At 42.8% G+C, this 23,282-nt stretch overlaps 1 protein-coding gene across 1 annotated transcript; it reads left to right on the top strand.

Annotated features, from left to right (window-relative positions):
* The first annotated feature begins 3,810 nt into the window (after nucleotides 1-3,810).
* slc2a6 (solute carrier family 2 member 6) lies at nucleotides 3,811-23,282 on the top strand. The gene is made up of 11 exons (XM_071404015.1): nucleotides 3,811-3,964; nucleotides 4,088-4,241; nucleotides 6,149-6,258; nucleotides 18,959-19,055; nucleotides 19,869-19,968; nucleotides 20,082-20,293; nucleotides 20,384-20,533; nucleotides 21,056-21,164; nucleotides 21,408-21,584; nucleotides 21,717-21,862; nucleotides 22,524-23,282. Exons 1-11 carry the CDS (start codon nucleotides 3,918-3,920, stop codon nucleotides 22,683-22,685), a joined length of 1,464 nt encoding a protein of 487 aa, XP_071260116.1. The 5' UTR covers nucleotides 3,811-3,917; the 3' UTR covers nucleotides 22,686-23,282.

Here is a 23,282-nt window from a genome sequence, read left to right as displayed (position 1 = left end):
ATACAGACATAGTGGAGTCCTTCACATGGTTTCACAGATATATTCATTATGAAGACAATGTTCAAACCTGACTTCTCCCTTTCCGATATTCTGCCTATTACCAGACATGTAAAAGACAAGCCTGACCTCTCCCCTCTCTGGGCCCCAAGTGACTTTTCCCTAGAGGAGAAAGGAAAATGCAACTGCCAACAGTATAGTCAAAAAGAAGACATTCTAATGACAAGTATAAAGTAAATAAAACATCTTATTTATCTATGTTACCTAACTAATTCTGATTCAGCTATGACAGATATCGTTTAGGACCTTGAGCGTGGCTGAGGTGCACCCACGACCAGCTCGGAAACCAGATTGCATAGCGGAGAAGGTACAGTGGAATTCGAAATGGTCGGTTATCTGTTTGTTAACTTGACTTTCGAAGACCTTAGAAAGGCAGGGTAGAATAGATATAGGTCTGTAGCAGTTTGGGTCTAGAGTGTCTCCCCCTTTGAAGAGGGGGATGACCGCGGCAGCTTTCCAATCTTTGGGGATCTCAGACGATAGGAAAGAGAGGTTGAACAGGCTAGTAACAGGGGTTGCAACAATTTCGGGGGATAATTTTAGAAAGAGAGGGTCCAGATTGTCTAGCCCGTCTGATTTGTAGGGTTCCAGATTTTGCAGCTCTTTCAGAACATCAGCTACATACTGCAGAGACAACATCTTCTAAAGTTATCTCTGCATTTCGCTCCATTTGAGCAGCGCCGCATAAATTAGGTAGGGAAAGGGAATGGAGTAAATCGAAAATTTTTGCGGTATCTGCAGTGGTCTTTGAGGTGTAGAGGTCTTGATAAAACTTTGTGAAACATGCATTAATTTATTTTGGGTCCGTAGTAACAGCTCCTGTACTATATGTAATTATATGAATAGCTCTATTGGCCTGTATACCTCTCAGCTGGCGCGCCAGTAGTTTTTCCGGTTTGTCAGCCAACTCTAAGTGTTTTTGTTTAATCTTTAATAGCATTGTGTTTACTTGGTTAGAGAGAATAGTATTGTATTCATATTTGAGTTTTATTATGTCGTTCAACTTGGAAGATAAGGGCGCTTCCATATAGTCTCTTTCAAGCACCGGGAGCTGGGCCTCAATTTCTAAAAATCTTCTCTGCCTACATTTTTTCATGGTAGCCTCATATAATATTATATGCCCACGCATAACAGCCTTAAATGCCTCCCACAAAGTCGAGTCGGATACATCAGCAGTGTCATTCTGAGATATATAGTCCGTAATTAAATTGGCTGTTTGTTGGTGAAATTGTTCATCATTGAGTATTGTTGGATTAAATCGCCAACTGAATTGAGGCCTTGTTCTGCCGAAATCCATTTGTAATAAAATGGGACTGTGATCGGAAGTTATTATATTATAGAGGTGACGTTAGATGTCAATTTAGAGCCTGTTAAAAAGTAGTCAATTCTTGTGTATGATTTATGCACATGTGAGAAGAAAGAATAATCCTCATCCGAAGGGTGTTGTAATCTTCAAATATCGACGAGGTTCATTGTTCCAATTCAATTATTCAAAACAGGGGTGCAATTCAGTGAAGTGGTAGGGCGAGTAGGAAGCCTATCCATATAATGATCCAAAATGCAGTTAAAATCTCTGCCTGTAATTAAATGTGTGGTTGATAAATTTGGTAAGAGACTGAAGACATTCCGAAAGAACCCTGGTTCATCGAGGTTCGGTGCATAAAGGGTTATAAATGTTACATGTCGTGATAGAATATGGCCTATTACTATAATAAAGCGGCCATTGGGGTCGCTTATAGTTGAAATATGTTTGAATGGGACAGTTTTTCAAAATAATATGGCTACACCTCTAGCCTTGGATGAAAAAGTTGATTGATAAATTTGTGATACCCAACTACATTTTAATCTCCATTGCTCTGTATGCTTTATGTGAGTTTCTCGTAGAAACACAATATCTCCAGATAAAGATTTCAAATGTCAGAAAACTTTTCCTCTTTTCAAATTCGTTCTCAAACCTTGTACATTCCACGAAAGAAGGGTAATGTAAAGAAGTAGAGTTATCAGTAGTCATAATAAATAATTATTTGGTCCTCAAATACATTATAATTGTAACAGTAGGGTTGGCGCAACATGTAAAGAGCAAAGGACAAATTAAAAACACACAAAAAAAACATTCTCCACCTCCCTCCCCTGTCCACTTCCCCAAAACGAAGTGGAATATAAATTCCCACATAAACACTGTGGAACTGCTGGACACTACAGGGAGACATAGGTTTCCTAACCAATGTATAGTGAAACTAAATTAGCGTACCTTCAGGTGGTCCGACTGGGCCCCCTCACTGTTATGTCTATAACAATTGCTCTTATAAAATAACTGAATTGAGCCAAACAATGTTGTCAATATGTCCCTACTGGAACAGGGAAATCGGTTAGGTGCAGTTTTACCCACCTGTAGGACTATGACAGCGCTGTCATATCTGAAAACGGCGGGATAAACCGGCCTACCGATCATTGTGAACAGCTGCTCTGGCCGGCCCTAACGGTCCTAGGCGTTGGTGGCTATAGTAGTAATCCTGTCAATGAAAGACTCGGCATCCTATGCTTTTTAAAACACCTTCAACCAAGCAGGGAAGAGGAGGCCATGTCTGATTCCTGCATCTCTGAGCTTCTTCTGAGCTCCATCAAAGGCCTGGTGCTACTTGGTTACCTCAGCAGTGTAGTCTGGGTATATGTTAACCCGAGCTCCGTTGAAGGACATGGGGAATTGCTGGCGGGACAGGCGCAGAATCGTTTCCCTCTCGGGGTCGTGGTGTATTTTGGCAATCATGATGCGGGCAGCGCAGCGGAGAGCCACTTTCGGCCTTGGGGGAAATGGTCAATCCCTAACAGTTTTGGTATAAATACTGCCAAGAACTGTGTTGGTCTGCCCTTCTCATTTTTTTCTTCCAAGCCTGTGATTTTGATATTTGAACGCATTGAACGTCCCTCAAGGTCAATTAGCTTGAGTTTCTGTTAGTAGCTTTGTTTGCTGTTAGTAGCTCTTCATACTATCCCTTGAGGGTGGTGATGCGTGTCATGTGGTCACCTGCATTTCCTTCCAGATCAATAATGCGGGTTGTATGTTCAGCCAGGGAGGATTGCACTGACTGTAAGGATGAGTCTAGATGATTAAATCGAGTGTTCATGTCCTCTTCCATTTTCTTGATAGCTGCTAATATAATAGTCGGTGAGGGCTCCGAGTCAGGGTTAGCCATGCTAGCCATTACGGCCAGGCTAACGCAAGCATCGCCATCCTCGTCTTGTGCTGTGGTGGGGACTTTGCCGTCTTTCATTTCTGTTTTTGGATTAATTCGTTTTCCCTTGGCCTTGTTTCTCATGGAGTTGCTCATTGTATAATTTTGGTCGGGCAAAAGTAGAACTTAAATCAAATTTAAGCAAGGGTGAGGAGAAGGTAGTCGGAGAAGCGTCTACTCCATGTGGTGCTCACTAGCGTCCCGTATTATTATTATTTATAAAGAAATATATATATATTTACAGAAGAAAATATATGATGCAGACAATTACATTGATGGAAGCTATAATCTATCTGCTATTATTTAAGCTGATCTACCCCCTAAAACAAAAACTAAAATAATTTGTTGGTAAATGACAAGTCTGTAATGACTGAACGATGTGTGTGCTATATGAGATAAGACAACCTTTCACATGTTTAGGTCTGTTGCTCAATCAAGGAGTTATGATCATATGACACACAAGTGTACAGCTTGCCACAGACTGGGGATTTATGTTCTCCTTTCTTCCTATGACAACAGAATGGAATTTGTTGTGATTGCAGAACTCTAGTTTCACTTTCAGCTTGTTAAATGACAATAGCTTTAGAACTAGTTTAAGACTTATTCGGACAGGTTGCAACAAGGAAAATGGACGAGAAAACACCGCTAATAATCAAGCCCACATCGCGCACAAGGTAGGCTACAATCAAATAATTTATGTGCTGCTTTCTATCAAAGCCATCAGAGATTCTGACCAAATGCTATTTAAAAAACATGAAGTTTTTTATTCATATTACTTCCTTTTTTTTCATTCACAGCAATGCCAGGCTATACCTCGCTGTTTTTTCTGCTGTTTTGGGGAATTTCAATTTCGGCTATTCCTTGGTGTACCCCTCCCCAGTGATCCCTCAACTCAAAAACAGTGATAACCCCCAATTGAGGATGGACACAGAACAGATAGCCTGGTTTGGGGTGAGTGAGACAGAGCGGGAAAAACAACAGATGACTTCTCATTCAGTCAGTGTGTCCTTCATTAAGAGAATGTTGTCCGATGACAGCCAATAAGATAATGCCTTACCTCAATGATAATGTATTATTTTATTTAAAAAAATAAAGTACAACTACAGTGGGTAGAAGAAGTATTTGATACACTACCGATTTTGCAGGTTTTCCTACTTACAAAGCATGTAGAGGTCTGTAATTTTTATAATAGGTACACTTCAACTGTGAGAGACGGAATCTAAAAAATCCAGAAAATCACTTTGTATGATTTTTAAGTAATTAACTTGCATTTTATTGCATGACATAAGTATTTGATACATCAGAAAAGCAGAACTTAATATTTGGTACAGAAACCTTTGTTTGCAATTACAGAGATCATACGTTTCCTGTAGTTCTTGACCAGGTTTGCACACACTGCAGCAGGGATTTTGGCCCACTCCTCCATACAGACCTTCTCCAGATCCTTCAGGTTTCGGGGCTGTCGCTGGGCAATACAGACTTTCAGCTCCCTCCAAAGATTTTCTATTGGGTTCAGGTCTGGAGACTAGCTAGGCCACTCCAGGACCTTGAGATGCTTCTTACGGAGCCACTCCTTAGTTGCCATGGCTGTGTGTTTCGGGTCGTTGTCATGCTGGAAGACCCAGCCACGACCCATCTTCAATGATCTTACTGAGGGAAGGAGGTTGTTGGCCAAGATCTCGAGATACATGGCCCCATCCATCCTCCCCTCAATATGGTGCAGTCGTCCTGTCCCCTTTGCAGAAAAGCATCCCCAAAGAATGATGTTTCCACCTCCATGCTTCACGGTTGGGATGGTGATCTTGGGGTTGTACTCATGCTTCTTCTTCCTCCAAACACGGCGAGTGGAGTTTAGACCAAAAAGCTCTATTTTTGTCTCATCAGACCACATGACCTTCTCCCATTCCTCCTCTGGATCATCCAGATGATCATTGGCAAACTTCAGACCGGCCTGGACATGCGCTGGCTTGAGCAGGGGGACCTTGCGTGCGCTGCAGGATTTTAATCCATGACGGCGTAGTGTGTTACTAATGGTTTTCTTTGAGACTGTGGTCCCAGCTCTCTTCAAGTCATTGACCAGGTCCTGCCGTGTAGTTCTGGGGTGATCCCTCACCTTCCTCATGATCATTGATGCCCCATTGATGAGATCTTGCATGGAGCCCCAGACCGAGGGTGATTGACCGTCATCTTGAACTTCTTCCATTTTCTAATAATTGCGCCAACAGTTGTTGCCTTCTCACCAAGCTGCTTGTCTATTATCCTGTAGCCCATCCCAGCCTTGTGCAGGTCTACAATTTTATCCCTGATGTCCTTACACAGCTCTCTGGTCTTGGCCATTGTGGAGAGGTTGGAGTCTGTTTGATTGAGTGTGTGGACAGGTGTCTTTTATACAGGTAACGAGTTCAAACAGGTGCAGTTAATACAGGTAATGAGTGAAGAACAGGAGGGCTTCTTAAAGAAAAACTAACAGGTCTGTGAGAGCCGGAATTGTTACTGGTTGGTAGGTGATCAAATACTTATGTCATGCAATAAAATGCAAATTAATTACTTAAAAATCATACAATGTGATTTTCTGGATTTTTGTTTTAGATTCCGTCTCTCACAGTTGAAGTGTACCTATGATAAAAAATTACAGACCTCTACATGCTTTGTAAGTAGGAAAACCTGCAAAATCGGCAGTGTATCAAATACTTGTTCTCCCCACTGTATATTCTCAAGTCAATCAGACAATCCATATACTTGACCCATTCAGTATAAAGTGTAAGATGTAAGTGTAAGTAGCACTATGTCCTGAAACATTCCTCTTTATTTTTAAGCATGTCCCTGTTTGACTGTGCAGTGACTCTTTCTTTTATTAGTCTATTTTCACACTGGGGGCTGCAGCAGGAGGACTTGGTGCCATGTTTCTGAATGATCTGATTGGCCGGAAGTTGAGCATCATGGTGTCAGCAGTCCCCTCAACAGTCGGGTACGTAAGCTATGTACACATGTTCTGGATGGGAATATACATTTTCTGGTTATTTACTGAAAGAACAAGGAACAAATACATTACTTTGTCATTAAGAGGTATTATGTGTAGATTGATGAGGGGAAAGAAAGTAATTTAATCCAATTTAGAATAAGGCTGTAATGTAACAAAATGTGGAAAAAGGGAAAGGGTCTGAATACTCATATACACTACTACCAAGATGGCGCCGATAGAGATGGCAGCATCGCTTCTAATCCTTAAGAAACTGTGCAGTATTTTGTTTTTTATGTATTATTTCTTACATTGTTAGCCCAGAAAACCTTACGTGTTATTACATACAGCCGGGAAGAACTATTGAATATCAGAGAGACGTCAACTTACCATCACAACCAGCACTACGACCAGGAATACCACTTTCCCAAAGCGGACCCATTTGAACTGATTCCAGAGGCTGACCCAAAACAACGCCGCCGGAGGAGAGGGTGCCGGAGCGGTCTTCTAGTGAGGCTTCGGATGCGTGCCCACCACCCACTGCATCCGAGTACTGTATACTACTCGCTAATGTTCAATCCATAAGTTAACGAAGTCAACAAAATCAGGGCAATATTTGCTTTCCAAAGGCTCAAGGGTGGAGCGGCGCCATGTGAGACGTACTTTTCTGAGCTCCTCACTGGAACATTTACATATTTGATTGGTTTGTTCCAAAACATATGGGCATATTGTAATTTTGATCAAAATACCTTACTGTCACGTCTTTGTCGACGATGTCAGGCACCAACCGCAAGAATCAACCCAAGGCTAATGCTAACAGACCAGCTATCCTAACCAAGGACCATGAGGCTACACCAACGGCTGAACAATACACATCTGAGGCGAATGGACAAGAAGCTATTCTACAGGCATTAACTGAAATGAAGCAGGAATTAATTGACAAAATGGACGAAAATGCTGAGATGCAGTTGGCAGAGCTACAAATTCAGGTTAGCCAGCTGAGAGAGGAGCTGAAAACTTCCACTGAACAGGCTAGATCCAACCATGAGGTACTGGACATCCATCCGCATGACCAGCCTGGAGACCACGGCTAATGGCCACTCAGACTCGATCACCACGCTGGAAAGGCATGTTCTCCAAATGAAAAAGGAAATCAAGGAACTTAAAGAGAACAACAAAAATTTGGAGGCTAGATCCCGTCATACGAATTCACGTATGGCGGGTGTGAGAGCGAGACAAGAGGATGGCAAGCGCACTACAGAGTTCATGGCAGAGATGCTACAACAGGCACTCGGCCTGGATAAACCCCCACTGCTAGACCGCACACATCACGCTCTACGAGAGAGACCGGGGGGTGACCAGCCACCACAAGCTTTCGTGATAAGATGCCACTACTACCAAGAGAAAGAAGAAATCCTCCGCAATGCAGCCGAGGTCAAACAAGTGACATCCACACTTGGATTCGAATCTACCCTGACTACACTCAAGCGGTTACCAAGCAGAGGGCTATGATCAGGGGCTGTGAGGGAATCCGTTATAGCCTATGGTACCCTGCGGATTTGAGGATAACAACCCCAGATGGCGTTTGGAAAAGCATCTCAGAACCAGCGCTAGCTAAGGATTTCATTTTGAAGAATTTGACACACAAGTGAAGATCGAACACAACAGTAATTCAGTTCTCTTTCTAATGTTGGGTGAAATTCTTGCCTAATAAACCAAGCTAGGAAGCAACGGGCTATTTGGCAATCTGGAGGTAAACTATGCTAGCCAGTTTAAGGACTGAACCGGGCCATCCAGCTGCATGGACGTTACTGTTGTTGATCTGTTAACAGACTGGTTACTTGTGCTGCAAGGGACTGTAACTCCACCTGGAGAAGATGGGTAACTAGCTGTGACGTTATGTGAATTTTTCCAGTAATCATAATTTTTGATTATGATGGCCCATGTTAATGCCAGATTAATTAGTTAGCTAACATTTATGTTACAGATCTGACCTTTTTAACTAACGTTAGCTGACATCACTTGTTCTCAAGCTCAGATAATTCGGACTAGAGCACATCAGCATTAATATTCATGATGCTTAGACCAAAAGTGAAATAATACTTTAGTAATTTTGTTATTTTGCTTAGATGGCTACCTACGTAGTAGAGCATATATTGCAAATGATGTACATCTAACGATCTCACTAGTTTGTTTAGCTGTCATTTTTTGAAGCAACCATTAGTTTACGTATAATTTACAGCAAAGGGTTTCCCTTTTTTGGTTTAATGCTGGTCTTTTGTTTCTGTATCGTTAATCCATGGTGCAAGCGCAACGCAGCCATAGCTGGTATCTTTCCCCTGCATAGTTTGGAGTTATACATCTACTTTCATTGGTTTAGTTTGAGTTCTTAATTCCCCTCCGTTATTATATAGCTCAGTGTAGCCTGTAGCCATGAGGCATTTATACAAATCTTCGCATTACATGTCATACCAACTAAATTCACTAGAGGGCATACAGGTTAATGGTATTGTAACAACCCTGGGTTTATAAGCGCGGAAATCGAGTCTGCCACACGAGCATGCTTTTGCCGGCACAGTCGATAGCGCGCCGGATCTCTGGCTAGAAGGTTGAGGGTTCGAGACCTGCTCCCTGCCTGTTTCATTACATTGGTGTCAGAAGTGAACGGACCTTGCATCCACGGCAGTGCGTGTGCTTGGCCGGTGAGCGCGTTCCTGTAAGACGTAGAGTCGCAAGCTAGCGCGAGGACGCGCTCTTTGAAAGGAGGGAGTAGTGTAACGACCCTTGGTTAAGCGTGGAAATCGACTCTGCCGCATGAGCATGCGGCACAGTCTATAGCGCGCCAGATCTCGGCCTAGAAGGTTGTGGGTTCGAGACCTGCTCCCTGCCTGTTTCATTACAGTATGATTATTGACCTTCATAGCCCTGCTATTTTAGCAATAAGAGCGGGTTGAACTGGGTGATTTGAAAGGGGCTATTGTGAATTGCGGCACGTTACAGTATACTCAAATCTGTTTGTTATTGTTATATTTTTAAGGGAGTTTTGTTTCCTCTCCTTTTAATAACCTCACATTACACAGTCAACAGGCTATCTTAAATTAACAAACATAATTGAAGTGTTACAGAACACAAAAGTAACAGGGTAACCACACTGAGATATTTACTCTCAGACACTATAAATTACATAAACATGTACATTGAAAGTTTGTATGTTATGCCGTATGGCAAGGAATTCACTAACCATTGTGTGTGTGTGTGTGTGTGTGTGTGTGTGTGTGTGTGTGTGTGTGTGTGTGTGTGTGTGTGTGTGTGTGTGTGTGTGTGTGTGTGTGTGTGTGTGTGTGTGTGTGTGTGTATTTGGATACGTTCTGGTGAGGCTCAGTCTCTCTCATTTGGGGAGAGGCCAGTACTGGGGTGTTACTGTTCATACTAGTTCTCCTCAATGTAAATGTTTTTAATTTAAAAAAAATATATAATTACTATTATTTTTTTATTTTGTTTTATTGTCCCCCTTGCAGAGGTATCAGAGAGACGTCAGAGGTTTTCAAAGGTTTTAAAGGTCCTTACTCTTAACTATGGCATTGCCAAATAGGCTAGGCAGGGCAGTAGCTAAATTTGTCAGTTGGAACACGAGCGGTTTGAACCACCCAGTCAAATGTAGTAAGGTATTTTCCCATTTACAGAAATTAAAGGCAGATATAGTGTATCTCCAGGAAACACATTTTCGCATTATGGATCATTCTAGACTAAAACGGGGAGGATTCTCACAGATATTCCATTCCAAGTTTCATGCTAAATGCCGTGTCTCTGCTATTTTGATTCACAGAGATGTTCAGTTCGTAGAGCCGAGGGTGATATCGGACAAAAATGTCCGTTTTGTTATTGTGTAGGGCAAACTATTCAACATGCCAGTGGTATTAGCCAATATTTATGCCCCTATTTGGGACAATGACCAGTTTTTCTCACTCCTCCCAGATCTGAACACTCACCAACTTATACTAGCGGGGGATTTGAACTGTGTCCTTCACCCCACAATAGACCGCTCTAAAGCGGTATTAGGGTCCCTTTCTAAATCAGCACATGTTATTCATTCTTTTAACCAGGCATATGGTGTAACAGACACCTGGAGATTTAAAAATCATACATCTAAACAATATTCTTTATTTTCCCCAGTCCATTAGACATACTCCAGAATCAATATTTTTCTCCTAGATAACAAGTTGCTCCCGATACTAAAGTCCACTGATTATGAGGGTATTGTCATCTCAGCCCAGTGGTAATGGTACTGTGTTTTACTGATAACGTTCTCCCACAACGCACTTGGCGACTCAATCCACGTCTCTTCTCAGATGAAGAATTTAACACATATATATCGGCCCAAATAGATTTTTTCCTTGAGATCAATCGGCTACCAGAGACAAGTGTGTGCATCCTATGGGAAGTGCTGAAAGCATACCTACGTGGCCAGATCATATCATATAATGCCGGGGTGAATAAGAAGAGATCAGCGCGTCTTACAGACCTTATAAACGACTGATCAGAGGCACTCAACCACGCCATCTGCAGACTTCTATAAGGAGAGAATTACATTACAGACTGAATATGATATTAAATCGACCGGTTTAGCAGAGGACCTCCACTTAAAATCCAGACAAAACCACTATGAATATGGAGAATGGGCCAGTAAACTTCTTTGCCATCAACTGAGTCAATCGGCAGCAGCTGGCCTAATTCCTGAAATCACAACCTCGGCAGGTGTGACCACCTCAGACCAAAAGTGTATTAATGATCAATTCAGACATTTCTACGAGGACCTTTACTCATCAGAAACAAATAATAGATCTCTAACCACACAAGTTTTTAACGACCTTGGAATTCCTGAACTAGATCCGGAAAACAAATCAGATCTTGAGAAGCCCCTCTCTGTAGCAGATTGACCGGGCAATAGAATCAATGAAAAGCGGTAAGGCCCCGGGTCACGATGGTTACCCAATTGAGTTTTACAAAAGATGATCTTCTAAGCTGAAACCCTTTTTATACGATGTTTATGCTGAGGCACTCAAGCAGGGGTCACTACCCCCAACCATGTCACAGGCTGTAATATCAATTCTCCTGAAAAAGGGGGAAGACCCGCTGAAATGTGAGTCCTACCGACCCGTTAGCCTGCTTTGTTGTGACTATAAGATACTTACCAAGGCTCTGGTTATTAGATTATAAGCGGTTATGCCCACAATAATTCACCCCAATCAGACAGGCTTTATCACAGGCAGACATTAATTCGGTAACCAATATTCTTTACTCACCAAATTCTTCCCCCACTCCAGAAGCCCCGATCTCTCTGGATGCCCAGAAGTCCTTTGACCACATTGAATTTGAATACCTTTTATATGCACTTGAAAGATTTGGATTTGGCCCTACTTTTGTCTCGTGGATAAAGGCCCTGTATTCATGTCCTCAAGCATCTGTTCATACTAACAGCACTCTCTCACAATATTTCTCCCTGCATAGAGGAAATAGGCAGGACTGTCCACTGAGTCTTCTCCTGTTTGATATAGCCATCGAACCCGTAGCCATCTCCCTGAGAGGCGGCGCGGGGATGACAGGTATAAGTCGAGGAGGGCAGGTCCACAAACTGTCTCTGTATGCTGACTACCTTCTACTGTATAATTCAGACCCCATCACATCTATCCCAATCGCTATTCATATAAATTTTGCAATGTTTCAGGTTACAAAATCTATTTCACAAAAAGCTTACTCTTTCTGCTCAATAAGCAAGCAATAGATCTATCGTTGGATTAATTTCCTTTTATGGTAGCTCTCATTACTTTCACATATTTGGACGTCTGTGTGACTCGGAAATTCAAAGACCTGTTAAATTTTTTATTTAAAGCCGCCTTGGAGAAGGCTAAGCAAGACCTCAATCGCTGATCGACACTCCCCATATCACTCGCTGGCTTTCAACTCGGTCAAGATGGTCATCATGCCAAGATTCCTGTATCAATTTCAGACTATTCACATCTTTATAGCAAAATAATTTTTTAAAGAACTGGATAGACATATATCTACTTTCATTTAGAATAAAAAGATCCCACGGTTGCGTAAATCGTTTCCCTACCCAATTTCCTCCATTACTATTGGGCTGCTAATATTCACAAGATAACCTTTTGAGTCTCAACATTCTTAGAGGGGGAAGGACCGGTGTGATCCCTTATGGAAATGCACTCATGTCAAACATTGTCCCCGATCTCCTTAGTCTGTGCACCCCTACCATTGAGAAAACATTACCACTCAAACAACCCTATTGTGAAAAGTTCACTCAGGATATGGTCTCAGTTTAGGACTCACCGTGGACATAAACAAGCTATCTCATCCATGCCTTTTATTTCCAACACACTCTTCACGCTCTCCCTCATAGACACAGCCTTCCAGCTATGGTTTCAGAAAGGATTGAAGAGTGTAAAATACATTTTCCATGAGCGTATACTTACCTCCTTTGAACATCTAGTTAGAGAGCACAGTATACCCCAGACGCACTTCTTCAGGTACCTGCAGATTCGTAACTTTACAAGAAAGATTTTTCCCTCATTCCCATCTCTCCCAACCACCAGCTGGCTTGATGAATGTCTGAACCTGGATCCCTATGTAAAGGGACACATTTCTAAGCCATATGACATTATTCAGAATATTGCATGCCCCTCTCTTGACCATGTAAAGCGTTCATGGGAGGGAGTGTTTGGAAGCAAGATTTCCGATATCACCTGGCATTCTGCAATTGACAGGATACACTCATCCTCTATCTGCATTAGATATGGGTTACTACAGTTTAAAGTATTTCATCGCGCACACACTTGCACAGGTAGACTTTCCAGATTGTATTCAGAAATAGAACCAACCTGCTCTAGATTCCATCAGGCACCCGCCAATCTGTATCACACGTACCGGTCATGCCCGACACTAGTTCCATTTTGGTCCTCTATTTTTGAGACTTTCTCATATATGCAATAAGGGAATTGCCCCCGATCCTTCTGTTGCTATTTTTGGGGTAGCCCCCGAAGGGCTTACTCTTTGTAACACCCACGGAGACGCCACAGCCTTCTCGTCCCTTCTGGCACGCTGACTTATTATTTTTAAGTGGAAGTCAGGTACCCCGCCATCGCATGCTCACTAGGTTAGGGATGTTATGGCCCATCTTAAACTTGAGAAGCTAAAATGTTCCACCTGTGGCTCCTCTCAAAAGTTGTATAAGATCTGGCAGCAATTTCTAAACTACTTTGAGAGTAACTTCTGCAATGAGAACTTAATATAGCCTCTTCATCTAACCCCCCCATATCCTTTTATTATTTCTTATATGGTGTGTCTGTGTGTATGTATGTATATATGTATATATATATATATATAAAAAAGAAACGTCCTTTTTTCAAGACCCTGCCTTTCAAAGATAATTCGTAAAAATCCAAATAACTTCACAGATCTTCATTGTAAAGAGTTAAACACTGTTTCCCATGCTTGTTCAATGAACCATAAACAATTAATGAACATGCACCCGTGGAACGGTCGTTAAGACACTAACAGCTTACAGACGGTAGGCAATTAAGGTCGCATTTATGAAAACTTAGGACACTAAAGAGGCCTTTCTACTGACTGTAAAACACCAGAAGAAAGATGCCCAGGGTCCCTGCTCATCTGCGTGAATGTGCCTTAGGCATGCTGCAAGGAGGCATGAGGACTGCAGATGTGGCCAGGGCAATAAATTGCAATGTCCGTACTGTGAGACGCCTAAGACAGTGCCCCAGGGAGACAGGGCAGACAGCTGATCGTCCTCGCAGTGGCAGACCACGTGTAACAACACCTGCACAGGATTGGTACATCCGAACATCACACCTGCGGGACTGGTACAGGATGGCAACAACAACCGCCCGATTTACACCAGGAATGCACAATCCCTCCATCAGTGCTCAGACTGTCCGCAATAAGCTGAGAGAGGCTGGACTGAGGGCTTGTAGACCTGATGTAAGGCATGTCCTCACCAGACATCACCGGCAACAACGTCGCCTATGGGCACAAACCCACCGTTGCTGGACCAGACAGGACTGGCAAAAAGTGCTCTTCACTGACGAGTCATGGTTTTGTCTCACCAGGGGTGATGATCGGATTCGCGTTTATCGTTGAAGAAATGACTGTTACACCGAGGCCTGAACTCTGGAGTGGGATCGATTTGGAGGTGGAGGGTCCGTCATGGTCTGGGGCGGTGTGTCACAGAATCGTTGGACTGAGCTTGTTGTCATTGCAGGCCATCTCAAATCTGTACTTACAGGGAAGACATCCTCCTCCCTCATGTGGTACCCTTCCTGCAAGCGCATCCTGACATGACCCTCCAGCATGACAGTGCCACCAGCCATACTGCTCGTTCTGTGCGTGATTTCCTACAAGACAGGAATGCCAGTGTTCTGCCATGGCCAGTGAAGAGCCCGAATCTCAATCCCATTGAGCACGTCTGGGACCTGTTGGATCGGAGGGTGGACCAGGGCCATTCCCCCCAGAAATGTCCGGGAACTTGCAGGTACCTTGGTGGAAGAGTGGGGAAATATCTCACAGCAAGAACTGGGAAATCTGGTGCAGTCCATGAGGAGATGCACTGCAGTACTTGATGAAGCAGGTAGCCACACCAGATACTGACTGTTACTTTTGATTTTGATCCCCCCTTTGTTCAGGGACACATTATTCCATTTCTGTTAGTCACATGTCTGTGGAACTTGTTCAGTTTATGTCTCAGTTGTTGAATCTTATTATGTTCATACAAATATTTACACATGTTAAGTTTGCTTAAAATAGACGCAGTTGACAGTGAGAGGACTTTTCTTTTTTTGCTGAGTTTATATATATTTGTGTGTATGTATGTATGTATATTATTATGTAATTTTGATTATTTAAAAATATATACAGTATATATATTTTGTCCAACAGCTGTTGCATAGGATAGTATCAAGGTAGCTTGTTGCTGTATTTATGTTGTTGCTGTACATTATGTACTGTCTTAATATCTACTTTTAAAAACCAATAAAAAAAACAATTGCAAAAAAATAGTTGCTTTCCAAAGAGATATCCGGGATTGTAACATACTCTGTTTCACGGAAACATGGCTAGCTGGGGACATGCTGTCGGAGTCCGTACAGCCAACGGGATTTTCAGTGCATCCCGTCGACAGAAACATCTCTCCAGTAAGAAGGGCGGGCGTGTATGTTTCATGATTAACGACTCATGGTGTAATTGTAACAACATACAGGAACTCAAGTCCTTTTGTTCAACTGACCTAGAATTCCTCACAAGCAAATGCCAACCATATTATCTCCCAAGAGAATTCTCCTCGGTTATCGTCACAGCCGTGTATATCCCCCCACAAGCGGATACCAAGACGGCTATCAAGGAACTTCACTGGACTTTATGCAAACTGGAAACCATATATCCTGTGGCTGCATTTATTGTAGCTGGGAATTTTACCAAAGCTAATTTGAGAACTAGGCTCCCTAAATTCTATCAGCATATCGATTGCAGTACACAAGCGAGTAACACGCTCGACTATTGCTACTCGAACTTCCGTGATGCATACAAGGCCCTTCCCCACCCTCCTTTTGGCAAATCTGACCATGACTCCATCTAGTTGCTCCCCTCCTATAGGCAGAAACTAAAACAGGAAACGCCCGTGCTTCCGACGTGGATCCAACGCTGGTCTGACCTCTTCAAGATAGCTTCGATCACGTGGACTGGGATATGTTCCGGGTACTCTCAGAGAATAACGTTGACGTATACGCTTACTCGGTGAGCGAGTTTATAAGGAAGTGTATACGAGATGTTGTACACACTGTGACTATTAAATCCTTCCCTAACCAAAAACCGTGGATGGATGGCAGCATTTGCACAAAACTGAACGCACGTACAGTACCACCTCATTTAATCACAGTAAGGAAACTGGAAATATGGCCGATTACAAACAGTGTAGTTATTCCCTCCGTAAGGCAATCAAACAAGCAAAGTGTCAGTATAGAGACAAAGTGGAGTCGCAATTCAACGGCTCAAGCACGGGACGTATGTGGCAGGGTCTACAGACAATCACGGATTACAAAAAGACAGTGACGTCTTGCTTCCAGACAAATTAAACAAATTCTTTGCAAGCTTTGAGGACAATATAGTGCCACCGACACGGCCCGCTACCAAAGACTGTGGGCTCTACTTCTCCGTGGCTGACATGAGTAAAACTTTTAAACGTGTTAACCCTCGCAAGGCTGATGGCCCAGACGGCATACCTAGTGCATCCTCAGAGCATGCGCAGGCCAGCTAGCTGGTGTGTTTACGGACATATTCAATCAATCCCTATCCCAGTCTGCTGTCCCCACATGCTTCAAGATGGCCAACATTGTTCTTGTTCCCTTGAAAGCTAAGGTAACTGAACTAAATGACTATCGCCCCGTAGCACTCCAGTCTCTCAAAGTGCTTTGAGAGACTAGTCAAGGATCATATCACCTCCACCCTACCTGTCACGCTAGACCCACTTCAATTTGCTTACCGCCCCAATAGGTCCACAGACGATGCAATCGCCATCACACTGAACACTGTCCTATCCCATCTGGACAAGAGGAATACCTATGTAAGAATGCTGTTCATTGACTACGGCTCAGCATTCAACACCATAGTACCCTCTAAACTCATCATTAAGCTTGAGACCCTGGGTGTCGACCCCGCTCTGTGCAACTGGGTCCTGGACTTCCTGACGGGCCGCCCCCAGGTGGTGAAGGTAGGAAACAACATCTCCACTTCGCTGATCCTCAACACTGGGGCCCCACAAGGGTGTGTTCTCAGCCCCCTCCTGTACTCCCTGTTCACCCACGACTGCGTGGCCATGCACGCCTCCAACTCAATCATCAAGTTTGCAGACGACACAACAGTGGTAGGCTTGATTACCAACAACGATGAGACAGCCTACAGGGAGGAGGTGAGGGCCCTCGGAGTGTGATGTCAGGAAAATAACCTCTCACTCAATGTCAGCAAAACAAAAGAGATTATCGTGGACTTCAGGAAACAGCAAATGGAGCACCCCCCTATCCACATCGATGGGACAGCAGTGGAGAAGGTGGAAAGTTTTAAGTTCCTCGGTGTACATATCACCAACAAACTGAAATGGTCCACCCACACAGACATTGCCTCTTTAACCTCAGGAGGCTGAGAAAATGTGGCTTGTCACGAAAACCCTCACTAACTTTTACAGGTGCACAATTGAGAGCATCCTGTCGGGCTGTATCACCGCCTGGTACAGCAACTGCACCGCTCACAACCGCAAGGCTCTCCAGAGGATGGTGCGGTCTGCACAACGCATCACCGGGGCAAACTACCTGCCCTCCAGGACACCTACAACACCCGATGTCACAGGAAGGCAAAAAAGATCATCAAGGACAATAACCACCCGAACCACTGCCTGTTCACCCCACTTCCATCCATAAGGCGAGATCAGAACAGGTGCATCAAAGCTGGGACAAAGAGATTGAAAAACAGCTTCTATCTCAAGATCATCAGATTGTTAAACAGCCACCACTAACACAGAGAGGCGGCTGCCTACCTACAGACTTGATATCATTGGCCACTTTAATAAATGGAACACTAGTCACTTTAATAATGCCACTTTAAGAATGTTTATATATCTCGCACTACTCATCTCATATGTGTATAATGTATACTGTATCCTCCAGTATCTATTGCATCTTAGCCTCTCTGTCACTGCTCATCCATATATTTTATACTCATATATTCTTATCTGTTACGAGAATTATGTTCTCAATGTTCATAAACCCAATTCAATTAACTACTCAGCCTGAAACCCAGAATTTGTAAGAAACTGGTTGAATGAAACAGACGGAGGCCCAGCTACGATAGTCAGAAAGCTTATTTACGAGAGCGCTAGTTCGTTGTACAAAACAATTCATTTTATACTATCTCCTTACGCACATACTTTCACACTAACATATGCACACACATTCACACTAACATACGCACACACATTCACACTAACATACGCACACACATTCACACTAACATTAGCACACAATGTCCTGCTACCCAGCCGACAAAGATTAGGGGAATCCGTGAGACTTACTCCCCATCCTCCCTCAAGATAGGGAGACCCGGGGAAGTACTCTCAGTGGCCCCAGCCAAGGTCGGCACCGAATCTTGCTCAGACAGTCTGTTTTTAAGATACTATAATAGACATAACCTACACACCCGGATATATAATTCTACTGACTAAAACCACACACACCATTAGAATAATCTCATGATTCTAATCAATTTCATACAATCATATGGTTTCAGGGTGGAATATTCTAATCATTCACATGATCAAATAAATTCCATTATCATTATCCCATTCCTTTACTAGATTGTGTGTATTAGGTTTTGTTGTGGAATTTGTTAGATATTAGGTTTTGTTGTGGAATTGTTAGATATTACCTCGGGTCTAGAACCATAAGCATTTCACTACACTCGCAATAACATCTGCTAACCATGTGTATGTGACCAATACCATTTCATTTGATTGTATTTACAAAAAAGCCCCAATGCATTAGGCCACATTACATTGGTGATCATAAGGTAATTATTAACAAAGTGGTTTGTATAAAAATGCAAATATTTGTCGTTGATTACCTCCTTCCAACCTTTACAGGTACATTATGATGGGAGGGGCACAGGCTACTTGGATGCTACACCTGGGCAGGTTCCTGACTGGTATCGCTGGTGGCATGACTGCTGCTTCCATACCTGTAGGTCTGATAATGTTGTGTGCTCTCAGTGGTGGAAAAAGTACCCAATTGTCATACTTTAATAGAAAATGACTCAAGTAAACGTCACCCAGTAAAATACTAGAGTAAATGTCTAAAAGTATTTGGTTTTAAATATACTTTACTATCAAAAGTAAATGGAGTTGCTAAAATATACTTAAGTATCAAAAGTAAAAGTATAAATAATTTCAAATTCCTTATATTACCCATTTTCATGTTTTTTATTTATTTATGTATAGCCAGGGGCACACTCCAAAACTTAGACATAATTTACAAATTAAACATTTGTGTTTAGTGAGTCCGCCAGATCAGAGGCAGTAGGGATGACCAGGGATGTTCTCTTGATAAGTGTGTGAACTGGAACATTTTCCCGTACTGCTAAGCATTCAAAATGTAACAAGTATTTTTGGGTGTCAGAGAGAATTATTGATTAAAAATGACATTATTTTCTTTAGGAATGTAGTAAAGTAAATGTTGTCAAAAATATTAACAGTTAAGTCATTTTTTGGGGTATCTGTACTTAAGTAGTACTTTAAAATATTTTTACTTAAGTACTTTACACCACTGTGTGCTCTTCTGATGCTTTATCCAATAACAAAGAGTTAGACCATTTAGATACTGCTGTGGACTTCAGAATATGTCCTTAGTAAACTGGTTAACCTGATCTGTTGATGTGTCCTGAAATCCCCTCTCCAGGAAATATAAACCCATCTTAGACAACAGGCTTATGGGCTTACTGTCACACCTTACATTAGTGATGATGTTGTTGTGTTCTCTTCTCTTGCACTGCTCCAGGTGTATATATCGGAGATCTCCCACCCCAAAGTTAGGGGAGCTTTGGGATCGTGCCCTCAAATCACTGCTGTGTTTGGAGCCCTGTCACTCTATGCCCTTGGTAAGAACCAATCTCCCTCTGACACATCTCATACATGGGTAGATACTGTAGGTGGCCATCCAGGAGGTCTATGTTGCTGTTAAGATTTTTGAGTTTGTATGCGTTTGGTGAAGGGCTGGTGCTTCCGTGGCAGTGGCTGGCTGTGGTGGGGGAGATCCCAGCTCTGCTCATGCTGCTGCTGCTGTGCTTCATGCCCAACTCTCCCCGCTACCTCATCATCTGTGGCAAACAGGAGCAGGCCTGCAAGGCCCTGGAGTTTCTGAGGGGGCCCGACTCAGACTTCATGACAGAGTTCAACAGGATTGAACTCAGTATCTCGTCTCAGGTACACAGACAGTACTTTGGTTTGACTGCCTCCAAAGACTTACTGTAGATGTTCGGATTGAATACATTTGGTGTTTCTCCTTTCCTCCAGGGAAGAATCAGGTGGTCCGATTTGACAACACCATTCTACTACAAGCCCATCCTGATCTCCATAGTGATGAGGTTCCTTCAGCAGATGACTGGCATAACTCCCATCCTGGTGTATCTGGAGCCCATCTTCCAGAAGACTGATGTCTTCCTGGTACGTGTCTATGGGGCTTTTCACACTACTGAGCCAAACCAAGCTGCACTGAGCTGGTCTGGTTACGCATCTACCATAGTTTCTGAAACCGTGCTGGAATTGTTGGAAATATCAGAGCCAGCGCAGTTTGGTTCAGGTTGGCACGATCGTGAGAAAAGGGTAATGGATTAGGTGGGATCAAGTTAAACTGTATCAGTGTAACAGGCGTCATTGTGCTGCTTAGCAGTATTGCTTCCCCGCTCACATCTTTACCGGTACTTGGTCTTGTGCCCTCTGCCTCGCCAACACACGTAACCGCCCTGTTTGACAACATACTAACCAGCTGCGCCACAGAAAAGCTAGCAATTTGGCTGCGCCAGTGGAGACATTTCAAGCTGTGAGGTGAGCTTACGAAACAATCTGTTAGATCAGCAAATGGCTCCTTTACCTCAGTACCTTGATGATACAGAACATGTCATTTATAACCGAGGACATTTTATATTACCTTTGCCAGTTGAAAAAAATGCATCCACTTCGATCTAGGAACCTAAGTATGATGCTGCGCTGGTGGGAGCAATTCGGCTGCTGTCTGTGGTGATTGCTGCCAGTTTGATGGACAAGGCCGGAAGGAAGGCCCTCCTCTATACCTCAGGTGGGTGCGTTCGTAGGCCAAGTGAAAATAACATGTTCCGTACTCTGACAGGGACCAGAGTCATGCTTTTCAAACGAGTAAAGCCAAAAAATCATCACTGAGCTTAGAGAATAGGCCCTTCAGAAGTGACCCACAGATTTAATCAGTGTACCATAAGTGTAACTGTGTTATCGTGAATTTTTTAAATAAAAAAAATAACATTTTTATTGACTGCATTTCTGTTCACTTGTTCTTCCTCTGCAGGGTTCCTGATGTTTCTCGCTACCCTTACAATGAACATGTACTCCTACACCACCCCCTGCCCCTCCGGTAAGCTGACTGGTACTGTGCTCCCCACAGACCTCATAGCACAGCAGGGGGAAGCTGCCTTCAACGCCATCACCCTCATCCCATTAATAAGCACCATGGTCTTTATATTTGGTAAGAATCTGAGTCTTGATTGAGGAAATACATGTTTAATGCGTAATTTCCCAAACACACTCAACACACTTGGGTGGTTTCACATAGGCCTGCTGTAATCTTTTTTGCCCGTGCTGCTCCGTTCTCATCAAGGTTATGCTCTGGGATGGGGCCCAATCACTTGGCTTCTGATGTCTGAGATCTTGCCTCTGGGAGCACGGGGGGTCGCGTCAGGCCTGTGTGTGGGGGTCAGCTGGTTGACTGCCTTTGTCTTGAGTCATGTCTTCATTCATGTGGTGGTGAGTTCATTGCTCCATTACTCTGACTACTAATCCAATGTGTGGGTACATTTTAATGACAAATATTTAACATACTACAATTAACATAAATCTTCTTACTATGACATTCAAAGACTGTAATTGCCCTACCCATCTCTTTAACTGAACTTGAGGGGATCTGGGTTAGCATTTATTGCATTCAATTTGGAACCGGGCTGCCTCCTGGGCTTGAGCTGGGTGCCTGTTCTGGCCGACTGCGAAGTTGGTTAAGCACGTGGAGTAATGAATATGATTCTGTGTTTTCACATGCAAAAGTGATTGCTTTTGATTAAAATGCGTTATCTGCCTTCCCAATGAAAAACTAGTTTTAAAATTAGAGCATGTATTTTATGGAAAAGAGATGAATGTATCTGAACGATGCACTGTTGCATTGTTGACAATATGATAGAGCAGCTGCAGATTACCGGTCACGTAACGGGCCATAGCCCGGTTCAGCCTGGGACAGCTTAATCTAATCCTATCCGTGTATGTTGTTAATGTGAAATATTCATCCTTGTCCCTTATACATTATTACTCACCACCAAACAACATCCCAAATTACAATCCTACATTCAACGACTAATACAAAATGGTTTTGTGTTACAAAGCTCTTGTAATGAGATGTTGTCCATGTTTTCTACAGGAGACCTATGGACTGTTTGTTCCGTTCCTGTTCTTCTCGGTGGTGTGTGTGGTGAACATCATTTTCACCGCCGTGTGTGTCCCTGAGACCAGGAACAGATCACTGGAGGAGATTGAGAACTATTTCCGGACTGGACGCAGTTTCACCATCATTGACACATAGCACCTGTTTGCTGTTGATTACTGGAGCATTGTGGACTTAGTGGACTTCATCAACATGAGGCAGTCATTTGTATGAATTGATTTTATTCAGGTGTTCAGTTCCGGGATTTAAATGTTTGTTAAAGCACAAAGACACTGTTCTTGGATCTTAATGATATAGTTTTATTAATCACTCATACATACTGTATATTTCATTGTAAAAGGACATTACATACATACACATGTGAAAATACCATGGTCTGCCTGTCAACTTCATGTACCTGTAACAAAAGGTTATAGGGAATGGAGGTCAGACTGTCAAAGTAACACACAGACAAATGAACCATAAACCAGTTTCAGAATTAGATGGCTCAATTCCCTTTAGGTATTCAAACTCACCCTTACCCTTTGCCTTCTTCCACAAACAGCAATGAGACATTTTCTTTTACAACAAAAAAAAGTGAAGATGATCATACACAATTACAGTGGCAAGAAAAAGTATGTGAACCCTTTGGAATTACCTGGATTTGGTCATCAAATTTGATCTGATGTGCTTAAACTAATAACACACACATTATTGTATGTTTCTTGTCTATATTGAATACATAATTTAAACATT

Source organism: Salvelinus alpinus, chromosome 5, assembly GCF_045679555.1.
Source record: "Salvelinus alpinus chromosome 5, SLU_Salpinus.1, whole genome shotgun sequence".
Classification (NCBI taxonomy): Eukaryota; Metazoa; Chordata; class Actinopteri; order Salmoniformes; family Salmonidae; genus Salvelinus; species Salvelinus alpinus.
Note: the sequence above shows the minus strand (reverse complement) of the source record. Positions and strands in the feature narration are given on the sequence as shown.